We start from the raw sequence: 26,438 nt of genomic DNA, 5'->3' as shown, positions 1-26,438 counted from the left end.
AATTATAAAATCCATTAGGCCCAAAAGTGGTGTTAGATCTAAATGTTCATGTGCTACATCATAGTATATTTTGACATGAACTTCAGACTGGTTGGGAAAACAGAGAGCGGGGTGAGTGTTACCTGGCCCCTCCTCCTCCTAGGATAAGGGCAATAGCATTGCCAGTGAGGACTCGAGCCAGACGGGAGAAGTCTGAGTGGCGGTCTGCTGGCTTCTCGAACACACGTTGATACAGCTCCAACTGAAAAAAAAGGGAGATGGCTTTAATTAAAACTAGAGAGAGGGAGTGAGAAGAAGGAGAAGGACTGGTGGATATAAGAGAAAAGATTATGAGAAATGAGAGAAAGAATACAACACTGTGGCCATCTTCTCCATTCCTACCAGTTTGGGCAGGCTCCTCTTAGAGAAGACCCTTCGAGGACAGGAGAGATGGAGGTGTCTGGAGATCCAGCTTCGCATGTTGAGCCAGTCCACGGTGCCTTTGGGCGGGGGGCCGTCTTCTCTGTGCAACAGCACCAGCTGCTTCTGGGCACGCACTGCGCTTCCTTCTAACATACGCTCAAGCTAAAGGGAAGGCATCGAGCACAGATGTTTAAGAACATTTTATACTCCTCGCTTTCTTCAGAGTGGCTCATAGTATGCACTGCTTGCACAGGAATTTTGAGACTCTAACCCAGAAAAAAACTGCAAATTCACAACTATTAGAAACTACAGTAGGTTTAATTGAACACAACATCAGCACTTGTATAGATATGTACCTCCTGGTTCATGTTATGTTTGGGAATTTGAGAATTTTAGGCAGCAGGCTTAGCAAAAAGGGCAGGATGGGAAGGTTATTTAAGAGATGATTTTTTTTTTTTTATAACATTTTGATTTATTTTATTCAAGTGCAATTTCACAGATGATAGTCTTATTTTATGACGTTCCTGAATGAGCAGTCTTAAAGAAAAAGGCTAAATTTGTTTGAAAGGAAGGTCTGATCATCCACCCGGTCAACAGGCCCTCTGCTAAAGGTTTAGTATGCAAGGTGAGAGGGTGTCTTTGTGTGTGTGTGTGTGTGTGTGTCCTGAAAGATAAAAATCAAGCAAGAGCTATGACTCATTCTTGTGCCTGAGCAAATATTGATCCATCTTTCCATTTCTCCCACCATCTCCTGTTAAATGGGGATACATTCCTTTCTTTTCTCTTTGCCCATTCCTCCCTGCGAAAGCAATTATCTCTCTTTCCTTCATCAACTGCACTTTCTTTCCCTCCAAACCCACCTCTCTTTCACAACATCCATCCACCTTTTTTCTCATTTCTCCCCCGTATGCTCCAAAAGGTCAAATACAAACTATTCACAGCCTGTGTGACCATTAAGTTGGCGGGTGTAGCCGTGATTCTAGAGCATAATGATCAGAGCTGACCGTCAGACAGAGACCAGCTCTACCAAGATCTGTCTGATAGCACACTTGCAGAGGGCAGACTAGAACAAGGGCTCGGTTAATAATAATTGGTGCGATGATTTCTCTGGAGAGAGAACTCTAAACAACAGCTCGAAAATGTATGGTCAGCTGTAACACGGACCATAAACACGTTGTTGTTTTCATTCGGCTCCACCTGTGCAAGAGGTTAAGAGTTTTCAGCTCCATAGAACAAAACACAGCTAGTGCTTTGAAGATTAGTCGACAAAGAAAATAATCGACAGGCTCAGAAAGTATTGATTTACACTGCCAGCCTTATACTTTAAGTCATTTATCAAACAAAAATGCCAAACATTTGCTGATTTGATGCTTTTCTCTGTTTTATATCATTGTAAATTGTCTTTTCTCTTGGTTGGGCATGAAGACATCACCTTAGGATTTTGGAGCTTGTGATGGGCATTTTTCTAGACCTTAAATCAATAATGACAACAATAATTGAAGTAGCAATCTTTGCCACTGATTCACCTCTCTCTCTCCTCCTCCTCCCACCTTTCTCCATCACTAAACACCTCACCTCCCCAACGGCGGGGTCTTGCTCTCCGAGTCCCACGATAATGATGCAGTCGGCCTGACGAATGCACCTCTGAGTCCATGGGGTCAGCGTGTAGTCTGTCTGGTAAAGAACAATGCGATGGAGGTCTTCCTGTTGTCCCAGCCAGCTGGACAGACGGTACTCATGGACACTGAAGAGGCAAAGGAGTCCATTAACGACAGACGGCATTACTTAGTTGGCAGCGCACAGTAGATCCATTTTCTTGTTTAGCCAATAAAGCATACTTGAACTGAATTTAATGAGCGAGTCGGAAAGGGAGAGAGCTAAAAGAAAAAAACAAAGTCGACTGAACAGCTGTATGACAGAGGAAAAGATTAGATATTGAGATGTTTGTTCAAGAGACTGTCTTTTATAAGATTAATTTAGGGTGTGATGAAGTGAACATAAATGCTAAAGTCCAGTAAAATTTCAATCTGCCATGAAACGTACCTGTCTAGCGCTGCAGCTCCAAGGCGCTGTTTGATGATATCACTGGTCAGCAGAAGAGTGGGACCTTTATGTGAAAGATTACAGCAGTTACAGTCAATTTCTTTTCAAAGCTTGTAGCTAAATCCACTTTACTTGGACAGTTGATAAGTCTTAAACTGTTTCTACTTTTATCTGCAGTTTCAAGAAAAATAAAGTCATTTCTTTGAAATACATACAAAGTAAGTAAGTACTCTTAAGGCAGTTTCCTTTATTGTTCTACTGCAATATTTGAATCGTACCAGATCAGCCTGAGTCAAACATGCACCACTGTTAAGAATAGCTGTCTGAGTTTTTATTAAAATATTACAATAAAACAAGCTACATTGAGAGTAAAGGTACTTCACTTAACCCTTTCCCCTGTTTAGTTTATTCCAAACCCTAAAACACACACACACACACAAACAAACACACAAACAAACACACCTGGGGCTTAGTGGGTTAGCTGGCTATCTTTAGGCTTAACTCAGGTTTTCCAGTATTACGAAGCTGGCTTACTTTTAACCGGGGTAAATCACCATGGTAACCTATGCTGAACAGCTAACTCCAGAGGATCTGAACAAAACCTGGCAACGGCCCAAACCCTGACCAACTAGATCACTGGAAACATTGAATCATCATTCCTATGGGATCCTGACATGAACAGAAGTTCTGAGTTTACAATAAAGTGACAAGAAAAAGGAGCGATATATATTCTTATAGGTCAGTAGAATCATTTTATATTTCTAGGCTTCCATCCACTCTGGTTTTAAAGCTTCCAACAAAAAGAAGAAACAGCTAACGACACTGAACACATAATGATGATTGCAGCTGCATTTTAATTGTGCAAAGTTTCTTTTATTCCTAAAGGGATAGCTGACATTTTCGATGTTTTTACACTCTGATTTCATCACTGCGGCTCAGAATAACATGAGGCAACTGCGTGTTGATGAATGCAAATAAAAACTAAACCCTCTGTAGTCTTTTATCAGAAAAATAATCCACACACTGATTAGCTCCCATCATTATAAAAGGCAACATTTCAGTCAGCTAGACCTCATGAGACATTAACTACTTTTCCTCTTCTCTCTGCTTTGGCAATCCGACAATACTTTGAACTTTTTTTTATGTGCACAACATATTCAGAATAGTTTATTCATCATCCAACAAAAAAGCAAAAAATACTCAATAATAAAGACATGTATAATAATTCCCCACACGTTTTAAGCCTTACCCTTACTTTTAAAATGATTATTTCTAGTGTTTTCATCTTCTTATTCTATTGTTGTTATGTGATTATATAGTTTACATTTCAGGTTGTCGCTCTAACCACATTTTCCCAAAGGTATCTGGTATCTTTGTTTCATATCATATCATTCATGGTTCTGACGATGTCGCGTGTAATTAGCAACCCCGCATGATGCCCTCATAGCTGGATTGGAAAATCCAGAGTTTACTGAGCTAGTTGATAACCAGCTTTGTGATACTGGTTATCCAGGACGGCCAATGTTAGGCTCAGTGAGGCCAGCTAACCAGCTAACCACAAACAAACTAAGTTGAACTTGCTTCGTGATACAGGCCCCAGGTCTGTCACCCCTCTTACAGTCACTCCCTAAGGAAAGGAACTGTGCTGAGGGCACAGCCTCAGTTCAAATTAAGGACTAAAGTAAACACAACATTGAAAATTCTTCTACTGGGAGAAGCCAGAGCTGTTATGTCATAGCAGGGAATACCTAAAATACAAGATGACCAAACACATCACATCCAAGTCCAAGCTCCCACGTTTCTTTTTCTTTTTTTTACCTATTGCTATGAGCGCATGCTGCAGCTCCAGGGTGAAGGCGGTGAGAGGTACTTCCTCTGATACAGGCAGGACTGTCACTGTGGAGAGGTTGGAGGCTTGATTCCCTGCATCCCACTTACTGCCAGGGGTGTGAAGGGCCAAACTGCGAGCTGGTGGGGACAAACATACACAAACAGCATTAGTTAAACCACTGGGACCATCCTAAGCAAACAGTCAGTAGAGAGTCGCAGTGTGCACACAGATGTGTTGCAACAGGATAAGCCAAAACCAAACATTATAGACAACATTACATATGTAGAGATACACACCTGTCAGAGGACCGTTGACCTGCTGGAGGATCTTCTGTCCTAGTAAGTGGATCAACCTGGTGACAACCTGAGATGTACATTTAGGTTAATTTTGATTTTACATTCAAAAGGGGAAAAAAGGAAAACACTCCACTCCATCCACCAAAAATTAATTGTTTTTTCACATCAGCTGAATTTAATTTAACACTGGAGGTTCACCCTACCTGGGGGAATTTCCTCTTGATGGAGGTGAGAGCTCCTTCTGGTAGCTTGGCCAGCTCAGAGTCTCGTACAGCGTGCACCGTGGTGGCTCTGTTCTGATGGGTCAGGGCCTCCACCTGCAGAGAAACAAAGGACACAGTCAGGAAACTAAAAGGTTGATCCCAGACGAAAGAGAAACCCCAACCATTTCTAATTATTACAACACATACAATAATGCCAAAAAGACAATTTACAATAATAATACCAAATATGAATAGTACTTTACTTAAAGAAACACATCATTTTTAATGTAGGTTTTAAATGAGTTTTATGTTTTCCTGTAAGTCTCGGACTGCTGAGCCCTACTTTCAAGAATTAAGAATAGTTAACTTCAAGTTAAAAAAAAAATCAAATATATATATATATATATAACAACATGACTCCATCTCATCCAGAGTTGACGTCAACGCAGAGGAGCTAAATATGTCTCAGAATACTGGCCACCTTTAAACAATCTTATTTCCATCATCACAGAGGCTACGACAACAGCTTCCTACCTCCAGGTAACAGTAACCATAGCACCCATCAGCCCAGGTATTATTAGAAGCTCTGTGGCAGAGACCAGCCACATGAGCCAATGGGAAAATTGGTGAGTGTAACAAAGTGACTTTGCTCTGAATTACGGTTCCAGGTCACAACAGAAAGGGGAAGGTTATCGAAATGAAAATTCGAACAGCACTGGCATTCGTATCCATTTTTTTGATGTGAGCAATATGGGAAATATATGAAGAGTTCATTTGCAAAACCAGTAAATGCCATCCATTAACACTGTTAATGACTGTTGTGAGTTTTTCTTAACACATAGCACATTCTAACCCTAAAAAGCCGTTATTGTCCATTGTCAATGCATTGCAAGTTCACATTTTAATTTCGGTGTAACACACATAGTTCCCGGTAAATTACTGGGATAATCTTTCAGGCACCACTAGTCATTTTCACTATTCACACATGCAGCTACATTCAGGAACATTTCCATCTTGCGCCTTTTCACACATGCCATGGCAATGCCGGAATAGATGGGGCAAGGGACAGTCCAGCAGGTGGCGGTAATGCAACACTTATGGATGCCGACTGCTCTGTGCGGACTAAGAGGAGCTGCCTTATTTCTGAATCAGTCCGGTTTAATTAATGAAAAATGGAGCTTGTTTGCAGACAAAAGAACTTGTAAAGCATTGGCAAGACAACCATAAACAAGTCATGGATTAAAATATGTCATCAGCGCAGTCTTGCGATTGGTGTGCTCGCTCCATGTGACAGCGTCTTTCGTCAGACAGACGTAACCCTTTACGTGCCCTTCCCTGCAATATTACTGCTTTCATTCACAACACTTTTTTTTTTTTTAATTATAGTCCAACTCAATTATATGATGTATTCTGAATAAATGGTTCGAAGTATACATAAACTGTAATGTTAAGATAAACGTGGGTTTAACTCTCTGAGGGCTTTTTTTTAAAATTTCATTTAGATTCAACAGTATAACTGTATAAGGACAGATTATTCAAATTTCATTTTAAGATTACTTGTTTCCCTAAATATTCATAAGATATACTTGGGTGAGTTTTTATTTGTTGGCAGAAAAAGTAGTCTGATGGTTATGTCTTTGAGGAGCATGCTAGCTGCGCCTGTTTTCTCAACTGTACATATGGACATTGAACATAGTAAAAATGTAATGATTAACTACTGTTAATGACAAACGTTTTCCTCATGCATATTTAAATCTGCACATTGTTTTGTTAGACTGAAAAGGAAAACTTTCAGACGATCAACAGCCATATCATATAGGTGCGCACACTGAAGTTATTCATAGTTTTCCCCCCTACTGTCCATCTTATGTCTTTCATAGTCCTTACCACTCCAATCAGGTCACCACGTCCGTACTCTCCTATCAGCTCCTTCTTGCCGTCCTCCTTCATGATTACAGAACGCAGTCGACCACTCAGCACTATGAAAGTACTGTCTGACTTTTCACCCTGCCTGAAAAATTTACAGATAACTTCAGTTTGTTTGCAAATATGCCAACAAGCTTGATTTGAATTTGATTTGAATTAAGTTGCCTCCATTGGCGACTTGTTTGGAAAGGATCTAAAAAATGATTGACTGCTCCCACATGTAATGCAAGAATGTCTATGAAGTGGAACTTGTTTTCCTCAGTGGAATACCTGTAAACAGCCCTGCCAGCTTCCACAGCCATCCAGTCGAGAGCAAAGTCAATCTGTCTGACAAAAGATGACATCCTCCTCACCACCGTGTGAGCAACATTCAGCACTACCTTTGGCTCCTCGCGCATAATCCTGAAGAACAGACAAAAAAAAATCTAGTTTAAGTATGTTTTTTAACTCTACAGAAGACTCTATATCTTGAGTACATGATTCTACATGGATGACTGACTCGTAGAAATGGGTTTTTGAGATTGAGAGGAAGCTGCAGTCTCGCTGGGCTCGGACAGTGAATATGAGGGGCTCTCCGGTCAGGACGGCGAGTTGACCGACGAGCTCTCCGGGGTGCGTCACAAACAGACGTGTGTCTTCTTCGCGGTCAATCATCCGCTGGTAAACGTGGAGGAGGCCAGAAATGACAAACTGAATGCTCACCTCCTAAAACACAGAGAGGAAAGAGAGAAGAGGACAGATTTAACAGTCTGAAGGTGAAAATGTAGGTGTGCTACTGGGACACATTGATTAGTTGTCAAATAAAAAATTTGACTGAGATCTATGTGTTATGAAATGTACCTAAAACAATAAAAGTTAAACTGTTAATTTTAATTAAATTGTATTTTGTGCATTCCACAAGAGCCAAATCCAATCATTTTAAAAAAAACATTTTCTTGGATTTAACTCAGACAGAATTTCATCAAATTTAACTAGATTCTCTTATTTAGATATGAGAACTGAGAGCAATATATTTCTATGAGAATTTTGTCACAGCACAATTATATGGAGATATGGAGACACAGTAAATTAAAATGGTTGAAGTCTTGCATCAGAAAACACGTGCATGTGAACGGACCAAACTTCCTTAAGCTTGTAAAAAACTGAAAATCTTATTTAATTTCCCTGTATGGCTCAGATCAGGCCTTTATCTCATATGAGTAGCTAAGGCTTGCTGTGTCAAAATATGCTTTACAATAAAGTTATAGGAAAATAAAGCCGCTGGCAGCTGACACTGCCAATTTAAGCCTAACAAGTATAACAGAAAAAGGACAGGAGCTGAACTTGAACAACAGATGTTTAATACTACACTGAAATACAATAAATTGATTTTCTTGTTGATAGAAGCCACCAGAGAGTGAGATAGACCTCATATTTTCTTCACTTCACTTCTGACTGACGTGTAAAGGACAAAAATGGGAGAAACTTTACATTAAAACTTTAGTGTCATGAAAGTGAGAAGTGTAACTGCTTTGTAAGTTGTTGTTCTAACCTGGTCGCCCTGACGAGCCACCACAGAACCAGCTTTGACATGATGGAGGGTCACTCTGCCCTCAAGTAGACCAGGATCCTGCAACAGTAAGCAAAAAATGTTTAGAATATCTGCTTATTTGTATCATCACAGACACCTCTCCTAATGTCGTAGACCTGCCACCCTAATCTATCCAAAAAAAAAAAAAAAAAAAGGTGTGACCCCTGAAATATTTATACCAGCTGATGTTAGTTTTCTGTGATCAAACTCTCACCTGCAGCTGGATGATTCCCAGCAGGTCCTTCTTAGCAGCCTGGAGGATTGTGCTGCTCTTGCTGAGGTAGATGGCATCAGACTGCCCCCCGCTGTCTGTGTAGTGAAACACTTCTGAGGGTGTGTGTTGCATCATCACACTCTTCTTCAGACTGGACTGTAGACACACGCACAAGAGACTGACTTACGAGGAACAATGTGATAATAAGCAGCAACATAAGGAAACAAAAATGTTATGCTGAATGATATGAATGTGATCGGTGGTTGCGGGTACAGTGGGAGCTGGGATGTGATATTACATCGACACAACCGGCCTGTGATTCAATGTAAAGAGGTGACATGGAAGAGAGTCTTACTTTGTGAGTGACAGGACTGGATGGAGTCTCATCCATGGTGACTCTGGCGCGTTCACAAACCATGTTCAGGTCTGCAAGTCAGGACAAAGGCAGAGGATTATGAGTTTAAGTATGTCTGTGTGTCCTTGCTTTCAGTTCAGTGACTGTGATAAGTCTGTGCAGGAAATGAATACAGGCATTTGGTGATTGCTGACATCCAAGACAGTGACCTACCTGCGCAGTCGGTGGGCATCGAGATGGATCGCTGCTTCCTGTAGCTGTTTGAAGGGCTGTCCTTTACACCATCTGTTTATGTAAAAGTGAAATGCCAGAACCGATCAGTCTCAACACCACAAAAAGCACAATTTTAAATTGCGTGCGAGTGTGTGACCTGTCTCTATGGGGCTCTCAGTGGACCCAGCAGGCAACTCGTCCTGGAAGTGCAAACGGCGAGTCATCTTCCCAGAGTTCACCTCTGACATAACACTGTTCACATTGGACAAGGGCATCGCCTGACTCTCCTGTCAATTAAGCAACAAAACAGTTTGCAATTCATTAGTCGATCGACAGACAATTTTCTTGTTCCAGCTTCTTAAATGTGAATATTTTCTTTAGTCTTCTATGACAGTAAACTGAATATCTTTGAGTTGTGGACTGTTTGTTTGGGACAAAACAAAACATTTTTTTCTAATTGTATTTATTTATTGGGACAGTGTACAGTTTTTAACATAAAAGATGCACTGCACCGGAATTAGCTCAAAGCTAATTTACATCCGCAGTCCCCCACAATCAAAACATACAACAGCACAACAACAAACAGTACAAAGCAAAAAACACACAGAACACACCATACAAAATACAAAGCAACACACAACAGCACATCACATACACCCACAATGTCAATTAGAAATTTGTAATGTAAACTTGTCAAATTAAAAGCAAGACTACTTGCGCTAATGAGAAGACCATAGATGAAGTTTACACTCAGTGGTCACAGAGCTAATTGGTCTATAGTAGATTTTTTTTAATTTGGCCTTGAATGTTTTGATTAAACTGAAAGTTTGCACCTCGGACTTTGGGAAACACAGACTGACCATTTTCACAAATTTCAACTAATCGAGAAAATAATCAACAGATTAATTGATAATGAAAATAATCTTTTGTTGCAGCCTTGTCAGGACTATAGTTACATTTTGAGTAACCCTGAAAATCTTTACTTCTAATATACTTTAAGCACTGGAAAATTGACACATCATCATCATCATCATCATCATGATCATCATCATCATCAGTGGGTTCTGGGCAAATTAGAAATTCCAAGAAAAAATGAAAAAACAGTAAAATATCCAGTGTGGGTCAGTGGGTCGAGTATGGTACTGACAGAATAGACATGTGATTTCTGTCGGAGCACACATGAAATAAAAAGTAGCATGCAGTCACGATATTCAACACTATAAAGATTTTTATTGAAGAAAAAATGAATGAAAATAAAAACTTCTCAAAAGAGCCATCAGACTATCACACACATGAAAATTATAACTAAAACTATGTGTTGTGTTTTATTGTTTCAATTGATGCTAACTGGACTTATATAATATCTGTGATACTGTTCAGTCGTTGATGTGAAGATTATGTGGGGTTTCTTCATATTTAATAGAAGTTGAGTATGTTTAGAGACTTATGACTAATAAAAATATTTTAAAGCATTAAGGAATTGGCAAAATGAATGCCTTTCTACCTTTTTTCTCCAAAATAAAGGATAAAATGAAGGAGTATTTTTAGTTATCATAAAGTCAGAGGCAAGCCAGGTTTAAAGGATAGCGCCCTCCTGAGAAGGGATTGTTATCATTCTTATTCATTTACACTGAGCGTTATGAAGGACTGTGTTATGATGCTGTGCTTAATGTTGTGTGAAATTAGCTTGCATGTGCATGACAGAGTGTGTATGTGCCTTTCAGTGCTTGTGTATGTTCAAATTGCGCTTAGGTATCCGATGCGAGCCTCTCTGCGTGACTGAGCGTGTATACACACAAACGTGTGTGCGCTCCTACCGGATTGAAGAGCTCCGTTGTTAGGCCCAGGTAGTTATGTAACGCCAAGAAAGTGACTCTTTGGAGGCGAACCATGATTATCTGCAACACACATACAATCAAAATCAAACAGTGAGGAAAACAGAGCAGATCATACACATCAGATGATAATCACATTCAAATAAGATCAAAATCATATGTTTTATTTAGTGATGTGTTTCAGAGGGAGGAAAAAACAAACACTGTGGATATTTACTGTTAGACAGTACGTTACCTGTATGACACGCACAAGCGTCTCCGGGTATTTCTTAAACACAGACTCAAAGGCTGATGCAGGTAAACGTAAGATGGTGGAGCGAGTTGCTGCCCGTGCCACTACAGTCTTATAAGGAGCTGGATAACCCTGACAGAGGCAAGACATAACAGTCAGAAAAGAAAATAATTAGGCAAAGGCAGAGGGTACAATCACACAAACTTCATCTCCATCTCTGACTTCAATGACAACCACCTACAGTATTTAGAATAGTCCTTAGAACGATTCATTGACTTGACGGCATTTTTTTTAACCTTTCAATTCTATTATATGAACTTGAGCTTAGCGTTTGCAGCATTTTACACCTGTATGTATGATGTAAGTATGATACAGACTGAAAATGTTTGTTTAAACTGGCCAAATTTCAGACATTTTTCCATGCTTTGATTTCTTGATTTTTCAGTATGAGTTTCAGTTGGTGTAAAGTACAATCTGTTCTTCACAAAAGCAATGTGTGTGTGCCTGAAAAAAGAAATTATTTATTTATTTTTTCTTTTCAAGTTTCATCTGAATGGATGAGCAGGAATGAGTGTGACAACATAGAAAAACAAAACAAAACAAAGCATGCCTCCGAGCAAAATACATAAATTAATTACTTGACACACAGAGACATAATAATAATAATAATAAGTAATAACACATTTAATTCGTACCACACTTTTCATTCATAGTGAATAATTTCATATGGGTAATGAATAAACAAACTGAATTGAACTAGACATATAGATAGAATGAGTGGAAATAAGAATAGTGGAGAGGAGACAGATCAGAGAGCAAAAGAAGACTGAGGCAGAGATGTTAGTCTGATGTGTGGATGGGAGGAGAAATACGGAGCTCACAGTGATGATGTCCAGAATACTGAGCAGGCTGTGGACGCTGTCTCCTGGGAGCACGTCCTTCACTACTGGTTCTGTGCCATCCTAAAATACAGGGAGACACAAATTCATTGAAGAGTCTTCATTCAAACTTTACAGTAGAGCCACCTTCACAACAAATCTGTCTGGATGATGTGTGACAGTCGTTTCACAGAGCAACGTGTACATGTAGCCTTGACTTCACAATGATGTGTCCCAGTTTCACTCAGTTTATTATTTTGCCAAACAGTAAGAGCTTTAAAAATGCTTTAAAACATTTTGTTTAGAAGCTGTACTGTGCAGTATTTTTTATATTAACAATGAATCAAATGACGTTGTGTATAATATGTTAGGTGGAGTTGTCATAAAAGTGCACAAGAACCACTATATGACAAAAACATATTCATTTGTCCAACTTCCAACTTGGAAGCACACTCTGAATTAGTCTTTAAAAAAAAAAAAAAAAGGGCAACACATACGTTCTCGTGGATGCAGAGCTCGAGTCGTCCATCCTGGACCACGTAGATGCTGTCGTCATCGTCTCCTGGCCTGAACAGACCTTCTCCCTCCTGCAGCTCGATAAACACCATGTGGCGACACAGCTCTAGGAACAGGGGCTTCTCAAAGTGACCTAAGACCCTAAAACAAGTTACAGAACACACACACACACATTATGAAAATAGAAGAGGCTACCTAAAAAAAGTTCTGTATTTGTCTGTCAAACACACACACACACACACCTGACATTCTTCAGCATATAGAGGACCTCTGAGGGCAGATTTGAGCTCTGCACATCAAACTCTGTCAGGTCGGCCTCTAGCAGGGAGGGAGGGGGTTCCTTGGGTTGCAGGGTGGGAGGGTCTTTACGGATCCTAAGGATTCTATTGAAAGGCACAAAACAAAACATTTAAAATATTACATTAATCAATTTACTCAACAAGAAGAAATGTTTCATGGCTTGACTTGCATGCAGAATTTTTAAAAAATGTATTAATGGTGCATACTTGCGTGCTATGCTCAGAACTTTGGTTCTTTTGCGTATGCGCTGCTGCGGCTGCTTTGATACAGAGGAAGAGGTGGGAGGAGGAATCGAGGACAATGTCTGGACCTTAGAAAAACAAAAACACAATCGAGATTTTACATGTGCTTTTTTTTTTTTTTTTTTTTTTTTTTTTTTTTTTTTTTACTGCAGACAGAAAGGGACATTTTGTGCATTTAATGGAGACAGAGGTGGAGAAAACTTGCTTGACTAAATCAGGATCTGCATTCACCACTAAGCTGAATACATGCAAGTAATTCAAAATCCAACTGTATGAAAGTGCATTACAGTGATAAATTACTGGAGCTTTAATGATTATATTAGCCAGTGGAGTCTGTTTCATGCAAGGCTGCAACACAATACAAACACTCACTCTTTGAGTTTGATGCAGGGAAAATGTAACATAATTGTTGGCCTGAATACACATAGTTAACAACAACAATACTACTACTACTAATAATAATCATAATAAATATACAATGAATCTGCCAGGCTGTAAATGTTTACGTATGAGTGTGAGAGAGAAACAGAAATAGAGAAAACCTTTCGCATTATTTTCCTTCCATAGAAGAGAACTTTATCTCTCTTTCTGAAGCGATAATGAGGTACCCCAGGCTGTTGATCACCTTGTCAAAGAATCCAAAAAACAAAATGCAGATGTAACCCCTGTCACGACCAAATTGTACAGCAACTTGAACAGAAAAAAATAATAACTAGAGGCAGACAAAAAAATATACAAATTAAATTAATTATTTAAATTAATCAAAACAGCATTAGAATAGATACGAAGTTCAGGAAAAGGTTGGATGACTCACGGGAAAGTTTATATCTCCTGTAAACGAAGAGCACCACAATCCCAATCAGTGAGACTGCGACTGCAGCTCCAATCACTACACCTGTGAGCTACAAGACAGACAACAATAAAACAATAATATGGTCACATGTAAAGGAATTGTAGTGTAGTTGCCCAGAGCATCAGGCATTTGAGCTGCTGGTTTAGTAACATTAACCTTCATACAAGACACAGGTCACAAGTCACAGTATGCATACAAGAACAGCTGGTGGAAACAAATAAGTATTTCATCTTTGTTAAAACATTAAAACAGACTGTGAATCTTAATTATCAGTAACTTTCCAAAGTAAAGGTTTGTCAATAAAAAAAAACAAACAGTATACTATGAAAATTTGTTTGTAATACATAATGGGGAAAAAAAGGCCTTGGGACACAACACAAGTTAGGCTATTTACTTTGACGTAATCACAAATGCAAACAAGCTTCATGCAGGGTCGTGCTCTTTTGTGTTGTTGAGAGAATAAGCTGTCAATAATTTATCACTTCTTACCATGGTGGTCTGCATCCTCTCCTCCAAAAACTGTTGCACTCGTGCTTTGATGTCATTTTTGCTGGTTAACAGCATCTAAAAACATAACACAGCTTTTCAAATCCTATTAATAACAAGTAATTACCATTGACACCACTCTAAGTCAGTTGTCGCATATGCCTGCTATGCTTGTTATTTATAAGTTTTAAAAGAAAATGGGGTGCTTACTGAACTGGTCAACTGGCACAGCTCTCCTTCATTATCCTCTCCATGGCACTCCATCCTGTAAGGCAAGAATGTTTAAAGGATAGGTTTGCAGTTCTTCAAGTCTGTCTTAAAACAGCAGCGAAGTGCCCATATGAACAATGAAAGAGGTTTTCCCTGCTGTAATCATTCCTCCTGTTCATACTGGCTGTTAAAGATCCCCTTCAGATGCACTTTCAATGTAAGTGATGGGGGCAAAAATCCACAGTGTGTCCACACAGTCATTTTGTGAAAAAATGCATCTAAAAGTTATTTGATGCTTATATGATGCGTCAGCAGTCTGAATTAGTCATATCAAGTGGATATCTGCCACATTTACAGTCTTTTTAGCATAGAATTCCCATGTTTTGTTTCTTCAGACAGTGTTTCCCTGTTGAGCTGCAGTGGAAGTATAGTAACAAAAAGAGAAACTTAAGCACTAAAAAGACTGTAACGCTGAATGATATCTACTTGAATTTGACTCATTTAGACAGCTGAAGCTTCATATTAGCTTCAGATAAACTTTTAAATACATTTTTGCAAAGAATGAGGCTAGTATGAACAGGAGAATGATTATAGCAATAAAAAAAATTGTTCCAGTGTTCATTTGGGCACCTGACTGTTTTAAAACAGAAAAATTGTGAACTCGTCCCTTAAAACGGTCTCGGTATGCAACCCAAATATACGGTTGCATTTTGGGTAGAATTGTACAGACAATAGCGGTGTAAAGTCATGTGAGGAACTAGGTGAAACGTTGCAGGAAAAAGGTTGATGCCAGCTATGAAAGGAGGAACATGTAAATTAGCAAGAAGCCGCCAGCCAACCTCATCATTATTTTTCGTGTCTTCATTTAAGCTAAAAACAACTTCGTCACACAAGATGTCGACAGTAATCTAGTATAATTAGGCAGCAATTAAGTAACTGGCGGCTGATACTAATTTAAAGTGGTTCATTTATTAGCCAGGCAGCTAAGCGTTAGCTAAAATAACATTAGCTACAAGCTGACTGATTTAGGGTTAGCGGTCTTGCCAGTGGTCATAAATAACCAAAGTCAACTTCACATCAAAGCATAAATGAAACTGTCAGTGTACGGAATGGTACCTTTCGATGGTTTCTGGTAAACTGCCTCAAGCTGGCAACATCGCCAACAACAGACCATGGAGCAAAGTTAGCAGGTAGCTAACAAAGTTTTCTCTATGCTGTCACTTGCTTAGCCCCGCCCATGTTGCGACATCCACCAATAGTGTTTTAGATGTCTCCCGTTGCCTTGGTACCGCTCTAGGCAGGCATCCAATCAGCGACGGACCAGACGCCAGCCTAGTCTTCCTGTTTACAACATTATAGAGATCTGTGTCAGCAGCAGCACAGATTATATTCTCTATACTTTCATATATGGAGGCTGTACATATACTCAACTACTGTATTTATTCAGCCCGCAGCTCTGAGATGCCTGTACTTTACTTTACTTGCTACTTTATACTTCTACTCCACTACAGTTCAGAGGCAAATATTTCACTTTTTACTCTACTTTACATTTATTTGACAGTTATAGTCAATAGTATAATAATATTATAAAATACCATGAAAATAATAATAATTGTAATAATAATAGTAATATAGTTGCTACTTTGTAGATTAGACTTTAAGACTATGAGCATATAAAATATGATGCATATTATAGAGTAAAAAAAACATGTTAATAAGAATAATCCAATAATATATGCAATAGTAAAACTTATGACTGCATAATGAGTACTTTTACTTTTGATATTTTAAGTACATTTTGCTGTTAATACTTCTGTACCTTTAGATAAGTAAAACTTTGAATGCATTTATATTGTGGCATTGCTACTTTTAGTAGAGGATCACAATTGTGTAAAAGATTGTGTAACTGTGTAAAAGAAATTACACAAACACAGGAGCTTCTGTTCATTTATTTTATTAAAATGTGTATTTCACTACATAAATGTTTCAAATATATATTCCAGATAGACCAAAATTTCATGATATACACAATACTATTTTTAAAATAACTTTACATTACATTTTTTTTATTGAATGGTGATTGAGAAAGGAGAGAGGGGAGGGGGCACAAAGTAAGACAAACATACAAGTGCAGACATATAATATGTACACATTTGCATCCAATCCAAATCTTATTGGCGTTTTTCCTTTCTTGGAAAAAAAATAGACAACATAAAAACAAAAATATATTAAAGTAAATCTTCCTACTTCCTTTTTTTCATTACCATGTCCAAAGCCTATGATAAAAATGGGACTCCCATTTTGTTTCACTCCATTATTCATTATTTTTTTATTATTACTTACTTTCTTATAATTATTTCCTTCATTATTATTATTATTAGTAGTAGTGTATAATCTCATAAATAATTTTATTTGAATTGGTTAAAAAATCTGAGATGTTGGCAGCTATTCCAAACTCTGGAACAAAAGTAATCCAAAATGAGTTACTAAATTAAATGAATTAAATTAATTTTTAAATTAATTTCCAGGCCACATACTGTAAAACCACTTAAACAACTTATAGTTTACCTTGTGCATTGTGACAGGCATGAATAGGCCCTTTGTCACATATATGCAATTTCAGTTTATTAGATCAACTGTCCAGTTAGCATGAAGACATAAATATTTCAACATTAACCATAGAGTGGTCAAAATAGCAACCTGTAACTTAAAGCAATTTTTGCATGTTTTCACTACAATGATACACATCATTACTAGCTCACCAAATATTTATATAATCAGCATGTGAAACATTTTCCACTTTGCCCTTAATATCAGCTATATCAAAATATGTTTCATTTTCTTCACCCTGTCTTCATGCAGTTAATTTACATTTTTATCAAAGTTAAACATAACTTAGTCACTACTGAGATTCACACAATAATGCTATCTGAACTCAGTACTTTTGTTTACTTTACAAAAAATCATAAAGAAAAATAAGGTTAACCTTTTTCATTGAGAGAAACAATGTTATTTGTGACTCTGATTTAAAATCTACCACAATTATACATTATAAAAGCAAAATGTTGTGGCTGGCTTATCCACAGCCATTTGATTTTAATGTTTACACTAATAACCTTTTGAATATGTAAAATAACATGAATTTAGTTTGATTCGCATCTAAATATAATTAATTAATTGCAGTCTACATTGAATAAATGCTTAGACACAATACATGAATGCACAATGAGCCATAAGATAAATATTCAGCAGGATTTACAGTGCTTCCTCGCTTTTACAGGGGCAGAATAAGAAATCCACATCAGTGCGACCAGAAAATGTACTTACAGTACAAATTTTAAGGAACTTAAAAGTTTTCAATTTCAAGAATATCTTAACTAAATTCATGAAAATGACATGACAATTTATTTTAAAGAACCTAATTACTGAACACGCCACTGCAAACACTTTTCATAAAACTGACTCACACGATTTTGACACAAATAAAACATAAATCATTTACAGTTTTCACCTTTTCTCTGCTGTTTTTTTCATTCCTCACTCTGCACTTCTTCATTCTCATTTATGCAGCTTCATCTTTCCCTCTTGATCTATTTGTTCAGGTACTTTGCCACAGACTGGTAGGCAATGAGGATCTCTGAGTCATTTGGGCAGGTGTAGCGAAACTCATCTTGTTTGTAGGCGTTATTCAGGTAACGTGACAGACCTTTCAGCTCAGCGGGGATGGCAAAGTCACGGTACTGCTTACACACCACCTGGTGGAAGAGGGGACAAAAATACATCAGTAGAGTTAAGGTAAAATATTGGAAAGAAATGCCACCCAAAAGACTATAAAAGCACTTACAACTTTACCACTGAGAAAAAAATGAAGACATCTCCAAGTTTTATACACTGAGTGCTGCCTAACTCTGCTCACCTTGACAATGTTGAGTTTGGGAAGCAAGTTGCAGTCTGCCAAGGTAAGGGTGTCACCGTCCAGGTAGAGGCGTGAGGACTCAGTGACATTTGGGTTCTGGTCTAGCTCATGAGGGAGAGGTGTCTCCAGGAACATGTTCAGTTTCACCAGAGTTGACAGAAATTTCTTCTCTAGCACTGAGAGAGAGTCACATGTTAGAGTCTCTATGGGTCACAGTCTCCCTCATGTGGCTGTAGAGTGTATAACACAGGAATTACAATAAATGAATTTACTAATGCTCTTACTATCATTTAATCCAGGATTGGGATTCTTTATATATGCTGAGAATTTACGGAAGATGTCTTCTCCAGCCCCGTTGGACTCTTTGTATCGACAGCACAATTTTGAATACCTGCCATTGGTAAAAATGAAAGTAGTGTGCGTCAATTATGTAGGAACAGATAATGTATTTAACAATCAGCCTGTGACTTTAAATGTCTCTACTCACTGTGGTGGGGCTAGGTTCTCCTCCAGGAACTCCTCAATCTTGTTCGTGTCCGTTTTGACCTCATCGTTGTAGAGGAGGAAGGGAGGCTGAGAGCCCGGAGCCAAAGCCTTCAGCACATCAGGTGCCCTGCCACAGAACAGCAGACACCAAACAAGGTGTAGCTTACTGAAATTAGTCAAATAATATAAATGACCAACTTCCCAACCCTGAACCAAACAAATACAAAGGAAAAGCATGGCAAGATCTGTTTTACAGGACAATTGCAATTACAATTTCTTCTCATTTCCTTGAGATGCATTTCCTGATTTGGGTTGTTTTTAGACTAGTTTTCAGGGGAAAGCGGTTTGATTATCTTTTGAGTTTCTTGTAATTGTTGTTTTGCAGTAAATTAAAGAGAAAATATTAAGTTTTTTGTTATTTTTATACTGTTATTATGTTGGATTTCTATGTTAAACATGGTTAAGATTCCAAAACTTGAGGTGAATCTATGTAAAACGGCTCCCTGCAAGTCAAAAGCCAGGGCTTCAACCTGCTCTGAACGCTTCTTTTGCAAAGTTACCTCTACTTCCTCCTTGTGATGATGTCAAATTGTTTCCGCATGGCCACACACAGCTGTCTGTTCCATAGCCTTTGTTGTTAAGGTTGTTGCTAAGCTTGTTTACCTTGTCCACTCACATATTTTTGACCAAATTTGGGCTTGAACATGTACAGATGTATTTAAGAAGTTGACATTTTGAGTGAAGGACAAGAAAAAGAAATGAAATTCTACTACTACTGTTTGTTTACGTTGCCTCTTGAGCTGGCAGAAGTCTGCCAAGTGGCATCTTCTGAAAGCTGGCCAATCAGAACAGAGTTGGCTCATCGGGAGAAGGGCCTTAAAGAGACAAGAACTAAAATGGCCTGTTTGAGACAGAGGCTGAACTGAGGGGCTGCATAAAGGACCAGTATAAGATAAATAAGGAGTTTTTAAACTGTAAATCATGCAAAGATATCCCAGTAGAACCCCAAGATATAAATATAGACCTGGAAATGTGCATGGTACTCCCCCTCTAACACCAGTCTATCACTAACCCTCTACATTCAAAACCTTACACCTTACCCTCAAATGTATGGAGCTAATTTCCTGACAAAACTTAACAAACAAAACATGTTTCACAAATGTCCTACGATTCACTAACAAACACAGTGTGGTTTGCAAATACAAAACACCATTAACAAACTAACGCATTTTGTTTTGCAAATACAAAACGTACCTATCAAACAAATACACAACATATTTTTAATGCATCATGCTTGAGAAACAAATACAACATGTCTTAGAAGTACAGAGACAAAACAATTCAAGTAGTGTGTTGTGTTTTTGATTACATTATACTGTAAGCTGTGTGTTAATGTGTCCAGCCCCTGTCAGTCTCAGAGACAAGACCAAGAACTTTTTGGAGAAAGAAAAAAGAAAGTGGTCTTACCTCTTCATGTCCACAGTGGTGAGGGTAAAGTTGGCCCCTTTTAACCAAAGAATCATGAAGAGTCTCTGACAGAAAGGACAGTTCCCCACACTCTCAGCATCTACACTGGCCTGATATAGAAACAGACATTACTGTATGTTATATGCATATATGTATTATACTTCAATACAAGTTTGATGTACATGCATTTGAGGTACATGCAAAACACATGATGAGTGCTTTCTCTTGGGGGAAACTACTGGATGTGTACACCTAAACAAAGCGTGTGTATACCCAAATACTACGCTCAACTGCATGTGATTGTTGACCATCCAATTCATAAACAATAGCCATTAATATGCTGCCATAAAAGCCTCCACTCTCTTTGTAAGGCTTTCCACAAGATTCTGTAACCTGGCTGTAAAGATTTGCTCCGATTAAGCCACAAGAGTGACCTCAGGCACTGATGATGAGGATGTATTACTAAGATTTTCCTCAATCAGAACACAAGGGCCAAACCATGAAACACTTCAGAGAGATCTTGAGAACTGGGAAAATGGTCACACTGAGGCCATGTTTGTAAGTCTTTGAAAGTACTGCTACACCTGAAGTAAAATAACTCTCTCTCTCTCTTTGTGTGTGTTTTGGTATCTCCTGCATGCTTCCTGTCTTCCTCTCATTTAAAATATGACACATTGTTACTGATTAAATTACCTAATAGCATATGAAATAGCTGAAATTAGCTCTACCTTGACCGACTGCAAAACTACAACTGTTAAATGCTACTTGCACAATAATGCATCAGTGATAATGATCCAAATATATAGTATATATGACTGTCAGGGGCTGTAGCCAAGGCCCTCATTCCCCTAAGTCTGTAAATCCTTTTTTAATTTAACACTAAGTTAAATGCTGGTTCAAAGCATTTTGAGCAAAATTCTGGTGAAATACTGAATCAATTTTTTAACTATTGATATAAAAGCAGTCAAATTTAAATATACAGTCTTAAAAAAAACTGGAATCAGCCTATAAAATACTCATTATGTGTATGTTTATAATTTTGAAATGCAAACTCCCCATAGATCACTGCAGTAGCTACAGCCATTTTTCTGCATGCATACTTTTGACGCTTAAAGTCAATTTTGCTAATACTACTTCCATACTTTTACTTAATTTTGGATGCAGGGCCTGTAATGGAGTATTCTTACATTTTGGTTACTATTTTTAATACTTCTTCCACCACTGCTCATAAATAGTGAGGTGACACCAATATCAGGAAAATATGAGAATGAAAAGTTGGAATGAAAAGTTGGTTCTTGCATCAGTCTTATGAATACCTGTCAAGCCTGCTCTGCTCTGCTCTGACAGTTTAAACCCAACAGCTGAGGAATTTCAAATTTCAAAGGTTAAGGCTGCTTTACAGCCAGATTATACAAAGCAATGTTTACACTACGTTTGGTAGAGTATCTCAGTTATATCATATAATTGACATTGCAAGTGGATGTTATTGAGTCACTGACATGTTAGGAAGCAAAGGCATTTCTGAAAGTGCAGGAAACAGGTTTATAAACTTAACAGGCATCTTTTCAGTGTCAGGTTTTACACTGATACTGTGCCTTAATAGCAAAGGATGGATGAGAGATTTATCATTCTTCATCAATAACAGTACAGCCCAACACAAAACAGACACTACAACTGATATTATCTCAATTTTACTTATAGTATCACATGAAATACATTATCTTACAAGTGTTTAGGCACAGAAATTTTGCAACTAATACAATTTGACATACTAAAGCAGCATGTTTGAAAGCCATAGATATTATCAGGTAATAAATGAAAGATTATCAATAAATAAAGTAATTAAAAACAGTTAAGTACATACTTTGATGCCTGGAAATGTGCTCTTGTTTGATTGTTTTTAACAGCTTTTCTGAGGTTTATGGTCACAAGAAAAGCATCCAGTTAAGATTAAAACAGAAAACTATGATTCTGTCATATATTAGATAAAATAACTTGACTCTTACTGAACTTTAGGTAAGTTAGCAGTTACTTTTGTTACTAATATTTTGTATTAAGATTGCTAGGAATCATTTCACATAATAATCTCATATTGCTTTATAACAAATAGATGACTTTTTATCTACAGTAACATCTGTAGTGTGCCATTCAAGAGGGACATTTTTAAAAACACATAACATATCAGTTATCACAGGTCTTACCTTAACAAAGAGTTCAATCTTTGGGGCATCGGCCATCTTTTTCTCTCTCTCTCTGTCTTTTTCTCTCGTAACGTCCCTCTTTCCTCACAGGATCCACAGAATGGTTTGTTTCTGTCAATGTTGCTGCAAAGATGGAGCAGATTTTTTTTCAAACTGTGATTGTAAAGTTTAGATTCCTTTGTAATTATGACTTTTTTCTAATCTCAGTCTTTCACTCACACATGTTCTCACACACTTTATCTCAAGGTTTGATGAAACTGGTAGTAAGACGCATTATTAAAGGCTATACTCACAATGGTGGTCAGAATCAGCCCTGGATGCAAGAACTCTGCTTTATTTTCACTCCGCCTGTATTTTTTCTTTTTAGTCCAGTGTTTCACCTCTCCCTCTCCTCCTTCTTTTCTCTTCTCTGTGTCTGTTTCTGTTTTTTGGTTCCTCTCTCACCACACCTGTCAATCTCCGAGAGGCAGCCGACGCCCCCTCCGGCCTTACCAGTCAGACCAGCAAATCTGGATCTCTCCTCTCACCCTCTCAGCAACTCTTCCTTCCAGTATATTCTCTGAAAGAAATCTGTCACTCTTGACTCTTGTAACTGTCTCAGTCTGTCCACTTTGGGCTATATATATGTCTCCGTCTGACCCCATTTGATCTCTACTTCTTTCCCTCTAACAAAATAAGTCAGAAGCAGTATGCAGAGAGCTTTTCAAGCTGAAATACTACACACAAAAAATAAAAGTAAAAATAAAACCGTAGCATATCCTCAGCACAATTAATTGTGATGAACAGGTTATAGGTATGGTGTACCTAGAATAACATATGATTAAAATGGAAATTTACAATAATTATACCATACAACACACCTAAGTGTATTTGCCTCCAGTACTAAATTAAACCACTTTGTACAGTATATGGGAGAAACTACTCTATGTGTACACCTAAACAAAGTGTGTGTATACCCAAATACCACACTCAACTGCATGCGATTGTTGACCATCCAATTCATAAACAATGGGCATTAATATGCTGTCATAAAAGCCTCTGCTCTCTTTGTAAGGCTTACCACAAGATTTTCTAACCTGGCTGCAGAGATTTGCTCTGATTTAGCCACAAGAGTCAGTCTCCCAGTCAGCTAAACAATTCAAGTGTTGGATGCACTTGAGGTCAGGGTTCTGTGCAGGCTAACGGAGTTCTTTAAAACCAAACTGGAAAAACATATTTTATCCGTGCCTCACTTTGTGCTCCTCTGAAACTGTTGCCACATAGTTGAAACCACACCATTGTCTACTATAGCAAAGGAGGATGTATGACTAAGATTTGCCTTAACTGGAACACAAGGGCCAAACTATGAAAAACACTTGAGAAAGATCTTGAGAAATGAGAAAATGGTCACACTGAGGCCATGTTTGTAAGTCTTTGAATGTATCACTACAATTCACCTGAAGTAAAATACCTCTCTCTCTCTCTCTCTCAACCTCTCATTCGGTGTATTTGTATGTGTGTGTGTGTGTGTGTGTGTCAAGAGTGTTTCTGTGTTTTGGTGTCTCATGCATGCTTGCTGTCTTCCACTCATTTTGATGTGTTTGTTTTGTGATCGTCCAACAGGCTACTTTCAGTTGTTGATCAGCATTCATGACTGACAGAAAATGCTCTCATATAGCAGGTATTCACAGAGGACACTGAGGTTTCTGTGATTGGAGAGAGGAAGGAGAAACACCTCAAGCAAGTTGACAAGGTTGCAAGTGGAAAGTAGTGAGATAAAGATCCCAAAAAAACAAAGAGTCAGATCGGTGGAGATATGGCACACAGGACAGTGGATAGGTGGGGAAGCACGAAGGAGGAAATCTTAAGGGTGTGCTTGTCACTCATCTATGACTTTGTGCTATGGAATCCACAAGTTGGAGTGTACGAGGTTAATTAAAGCAGTTTAACATTTAGTAAATATTTTAGTTGAGATCTCACTGAAAGATATTCTCTATTCTGTGAACCCAGACATACCTGGTTACGCTGAAAGTAACAAAACAAATGTTTTTCTTTGATGGGGAATAAAACCAACAGATAATCTAACATGAGAATCTTCCACTCACAGCCTGAATATCAGCTCCTTTGCAAGTGTGGCCAGCTGAAAGGCATTTGACATTTGTCTTCACCTTACTTCACTATTGTTTGAGGTGACTGCTCAAGAATCCTGAATCAGATTAATGAGCAACTACATGGATGAATGTGTTTTATTGTACTGTATAAGAAGTAAATACTAAAAAAAAAAAAATCGCTGAGGATTAGTTTTTTTATTTGTCACACATACACCATGATATACAGTGAAATTTAAAGCAACAAGCATAGCAAAACAAAATATGCAACGTAAAACAACAAAAACAAGAGTGTGATTTGTATATAAGGCTTGTTTTTCATTTACTGTTAACTAAATTATATTTTCTGTGCTGACAAGTGGTCTTAAACAATGTGTAAAAGGAGTTAAATACTATGTTGAAAGAATATTTACATTGAGTGTATCAGGGTAGTATCAGGGAGAGTGAGTGAATGGGTTCCCTAACTTGGGGGCCTGCAGGATGAGAGCTTCTGATAATTATAATAATAATGTAATATTTAACTTTATTCATCCAGAATGAACTTTTTGTGCTCAAGATTGTCAATATAACTACTAAAAATCAATACATACAAACCACTGATAGACTGACTGTTCATACATTCAATGCATCAGTCTTATTCTGTAGCAGACTTCCCTCTTGTGGTCTATCAATATATTACATATAGCATAACTGAGCACATGGCATTAACTCTGAAACTGCATTTCAAGATATGGATAGAACAAGATTTTAATAGACAATGCAGAGTAAGTTGATACACAGATAATTTAGTCTCTAAAGCATGTTTGCTCACTCATTTCCTCTTAATTCAGTTATAAGATAAAAGATAAAAATGTTTTAATAAACTATATATTTTAACCCATAAGAACCCATGGTGATACAGGTGTCGCCAACCCTTTCAATGTTCTGGAAAATTCCTTATACAGCTTTATCTTTGATTTTAACTCATGAAGTCCCTAAGTGACATCTACTGAACATCCTGGTGCAGTCATGTGACAACGTGTGAATCTGTGTGCCCATGACATCACTTCAAAAATGGCAGTGTGCCTGGTCAGCAAATGTGACAGAACTAGCTAATTTTAAAAGGCTTGTTTTTTGTTACTAAAGGTAGGTTTCAACCCATTTAACAATTCTGATGCTTTAATAAGATGTCCTGTATTACATTTAACCTGTTCTGACCACATTTCTTGAACAAATTGATATAAAACAAGTTAGGAAATATTGTTATGACATATATGTTACATTACAGATCTTTGAAAAATCAGAAATGTGTTCCTTGTGGTCCATTTGGTCTGTTTTATATTCCCCAGAATTTTCCTTTAAGGAGAAATAGGTCCGGGTTCTTATGGGTTAATATTAGTTTCCTCTGAGTAGAAAAAACATATGACCTGAGCGGAAACATAATCAGAATGAAACACGTAATTACACATAATTAATCTAGATAAATATTTTGGTGTGCCACTTCCTCCTGCTGATACATGTGCTTTCTCATGCACCTGCCGTATCGACCTGCATGTACATCCCCTTCAACTAGCTTAAACTAGTTTGAGAGTTTAAGTGAAAGATTTTAGCTTAGAGATCTTTGTGTCCAATCTAATGGCATTAAAAAGACCAGAAACTAATCAGAGGAGCAAAAAACATGAACCAAAAATGCATGC

General features: G+C 37.9%; 2 protein-coding genes across 4 annotated transcripts in view; both read right to left on the bottom strand.

Moving 5' to 3' along the window:
• Positions 1 to 15,835, bottom strand: part of LOC122968006 (patatin-like phospholipase domain-containing protein 7) — a 30,742-nt gene extending 14,907 nt beyond the window's left edge. The window contains exons 1-26 of one of the 3 annotated variants that reach the window (XM_044332884.1): positions 15,722 to 15,835; positions 14,606 to 14,660; positions 14,399 to 14,473; positions 13,871 to 13,958; positions 13,599 to 13,681; positions 13,021 to 13,124; positions 12,757 to 12,897; positions 12,496 to 12,655; positions 12,002 to 12,082; positions 11,124 to 11,252; positions 10,871 to 10,951; positions 9,211 to 9,340; positions 9,054 to 9,125; positions 8,841 to 8,911; positions 8,486 to 8,641; positions 8,233 to 8,310; positions 7,201 to 7,406; positions 6,972 to 7,103; positions 6,663 to 6,786; positions 4,776 to 4,889; positions 4,573 to 4,639; positions 4,264 to 4,413; positions 2,446 to 2,509; positions 1,978 to 2,146; positions 382 to 564; positions 123 to 241 (exon numbers count right to left, since the gene is read on the bottom strand). In XM_044332884.1, coding sequence (XP_044188819.1) covers positions 123 to 241; positions 382 to 564; positions 1,978 to 2,146; positions 2,446 to 2,509; positions 4,264 to 4,413; positions 4,573 to 4,639; positions 4,776 to 4,889; positions 6,663 to 6,786; positions 6,972 to 7,103; positions 7,201 to 7,406; positions 8,233 to 8,310; positions 8,486 to 8,641; positions 8,841 to 8,911; positions 9,054 to 9,125; positions 9,211 to 9,340; positions 10,871 to 10,951; positions 11,124 to 11,252; positions 12,002 to 12,082; positions 12,496 to 12,655; positions 12,757 to 12,897; positions 13,021 to 13,124; positions 13,599 to 13,681; positions 13,871 to 13,958; positions 14,399 to 14,473; positions 14,606 to 14,659 — 2,831 coding nt within the window. In that variant the 5' untranslated portion in view covers position 14,660; positions 15,722 to 15,835. The remainder of the gene's footprint in view (positions 1 to 122; positions 242 to 381; positions 565 to 1,977; positions 2,147 to 2,445; positions 2,510 to 4,263; positions 4,414 to 4,572; positions 4,640 to 4,775; positions 4,890 to 6,662; positions 6,787 to 6,971; positions 7,104 to 7,200; positions 7,407 to 8,232; positions 8,311 to 8,485; positions 8,642 to 8,840; positions 8,912 to 9,053; positions 9,126 to 9,210; positions 9,341 to 10,870; positions 10,952 to 11,123; positions 11,253 to 12,001; positions 12,083 to 12,495; positions 12,656 to 12,756; positions 12,898 to 13,020; positions 13,125 to 13,598; positions 13,682 to 13,870; positions 13,959 to 14,398; positions 14,474 to 14,605; positions 14,661 to 15,721) is intronic. The other 2 variants (XM_044332882.1, XM_044332883.1) reach the window with 2 other exon arrangements.
• A 754-nt stretch (positions 15,836 to 16,589) lies between these two features.
• Positions 16,590 to 23,008, bottom strand: clic3 (chloride intracellular channel 3). The gene is made up of 7 exons (XM_044333932.1): positions 22,969 to 23,008; positions 22,676 to 22,798; positions 20,475 to 20,584; positions 19,009 to 19,134; positions 18,806 to 18,912; positions 18,522 to 18,697; positions 16,590 to 18,360 (listed from the first exon to the last, which is right to left on the bottom strand). Exons 2-7 carry the CDS (start codon positions 22,709 to 22,711, stop codon positions 18,196 to 18,198), a joined length of 720 nt encoding a protein of 239 aa, XP_044189867.1. The 5' UTR covers positions 22,712 to 22,798; positions 22,969 to 23,008; the 3' UTR covers positions 16,590 to 18,195.
• Positions 23,009 to 26,438: the final 3,430 nt, after the last annotated feature.

The sequence above is a fragment of the Thunnus albacares genome, chromosome 18 (assembly GCF_914725855.1).
Source record: "Thunnus albacares chromosome 18, fThuAlb1.1, whole genome shotgun sequence".
Classification (NCBI taxonomy): domain Eukaryota; kingdom Metazoa; phylum Chordata; class Actinopteri; order Scombriformes; family Scombridae; genus Thunnus; species Thunnus albacares.
Note: the sequence above shows the minus strand (reverse complement) of the source record. Positions and strands in the feature narration are given on the sequence as shown.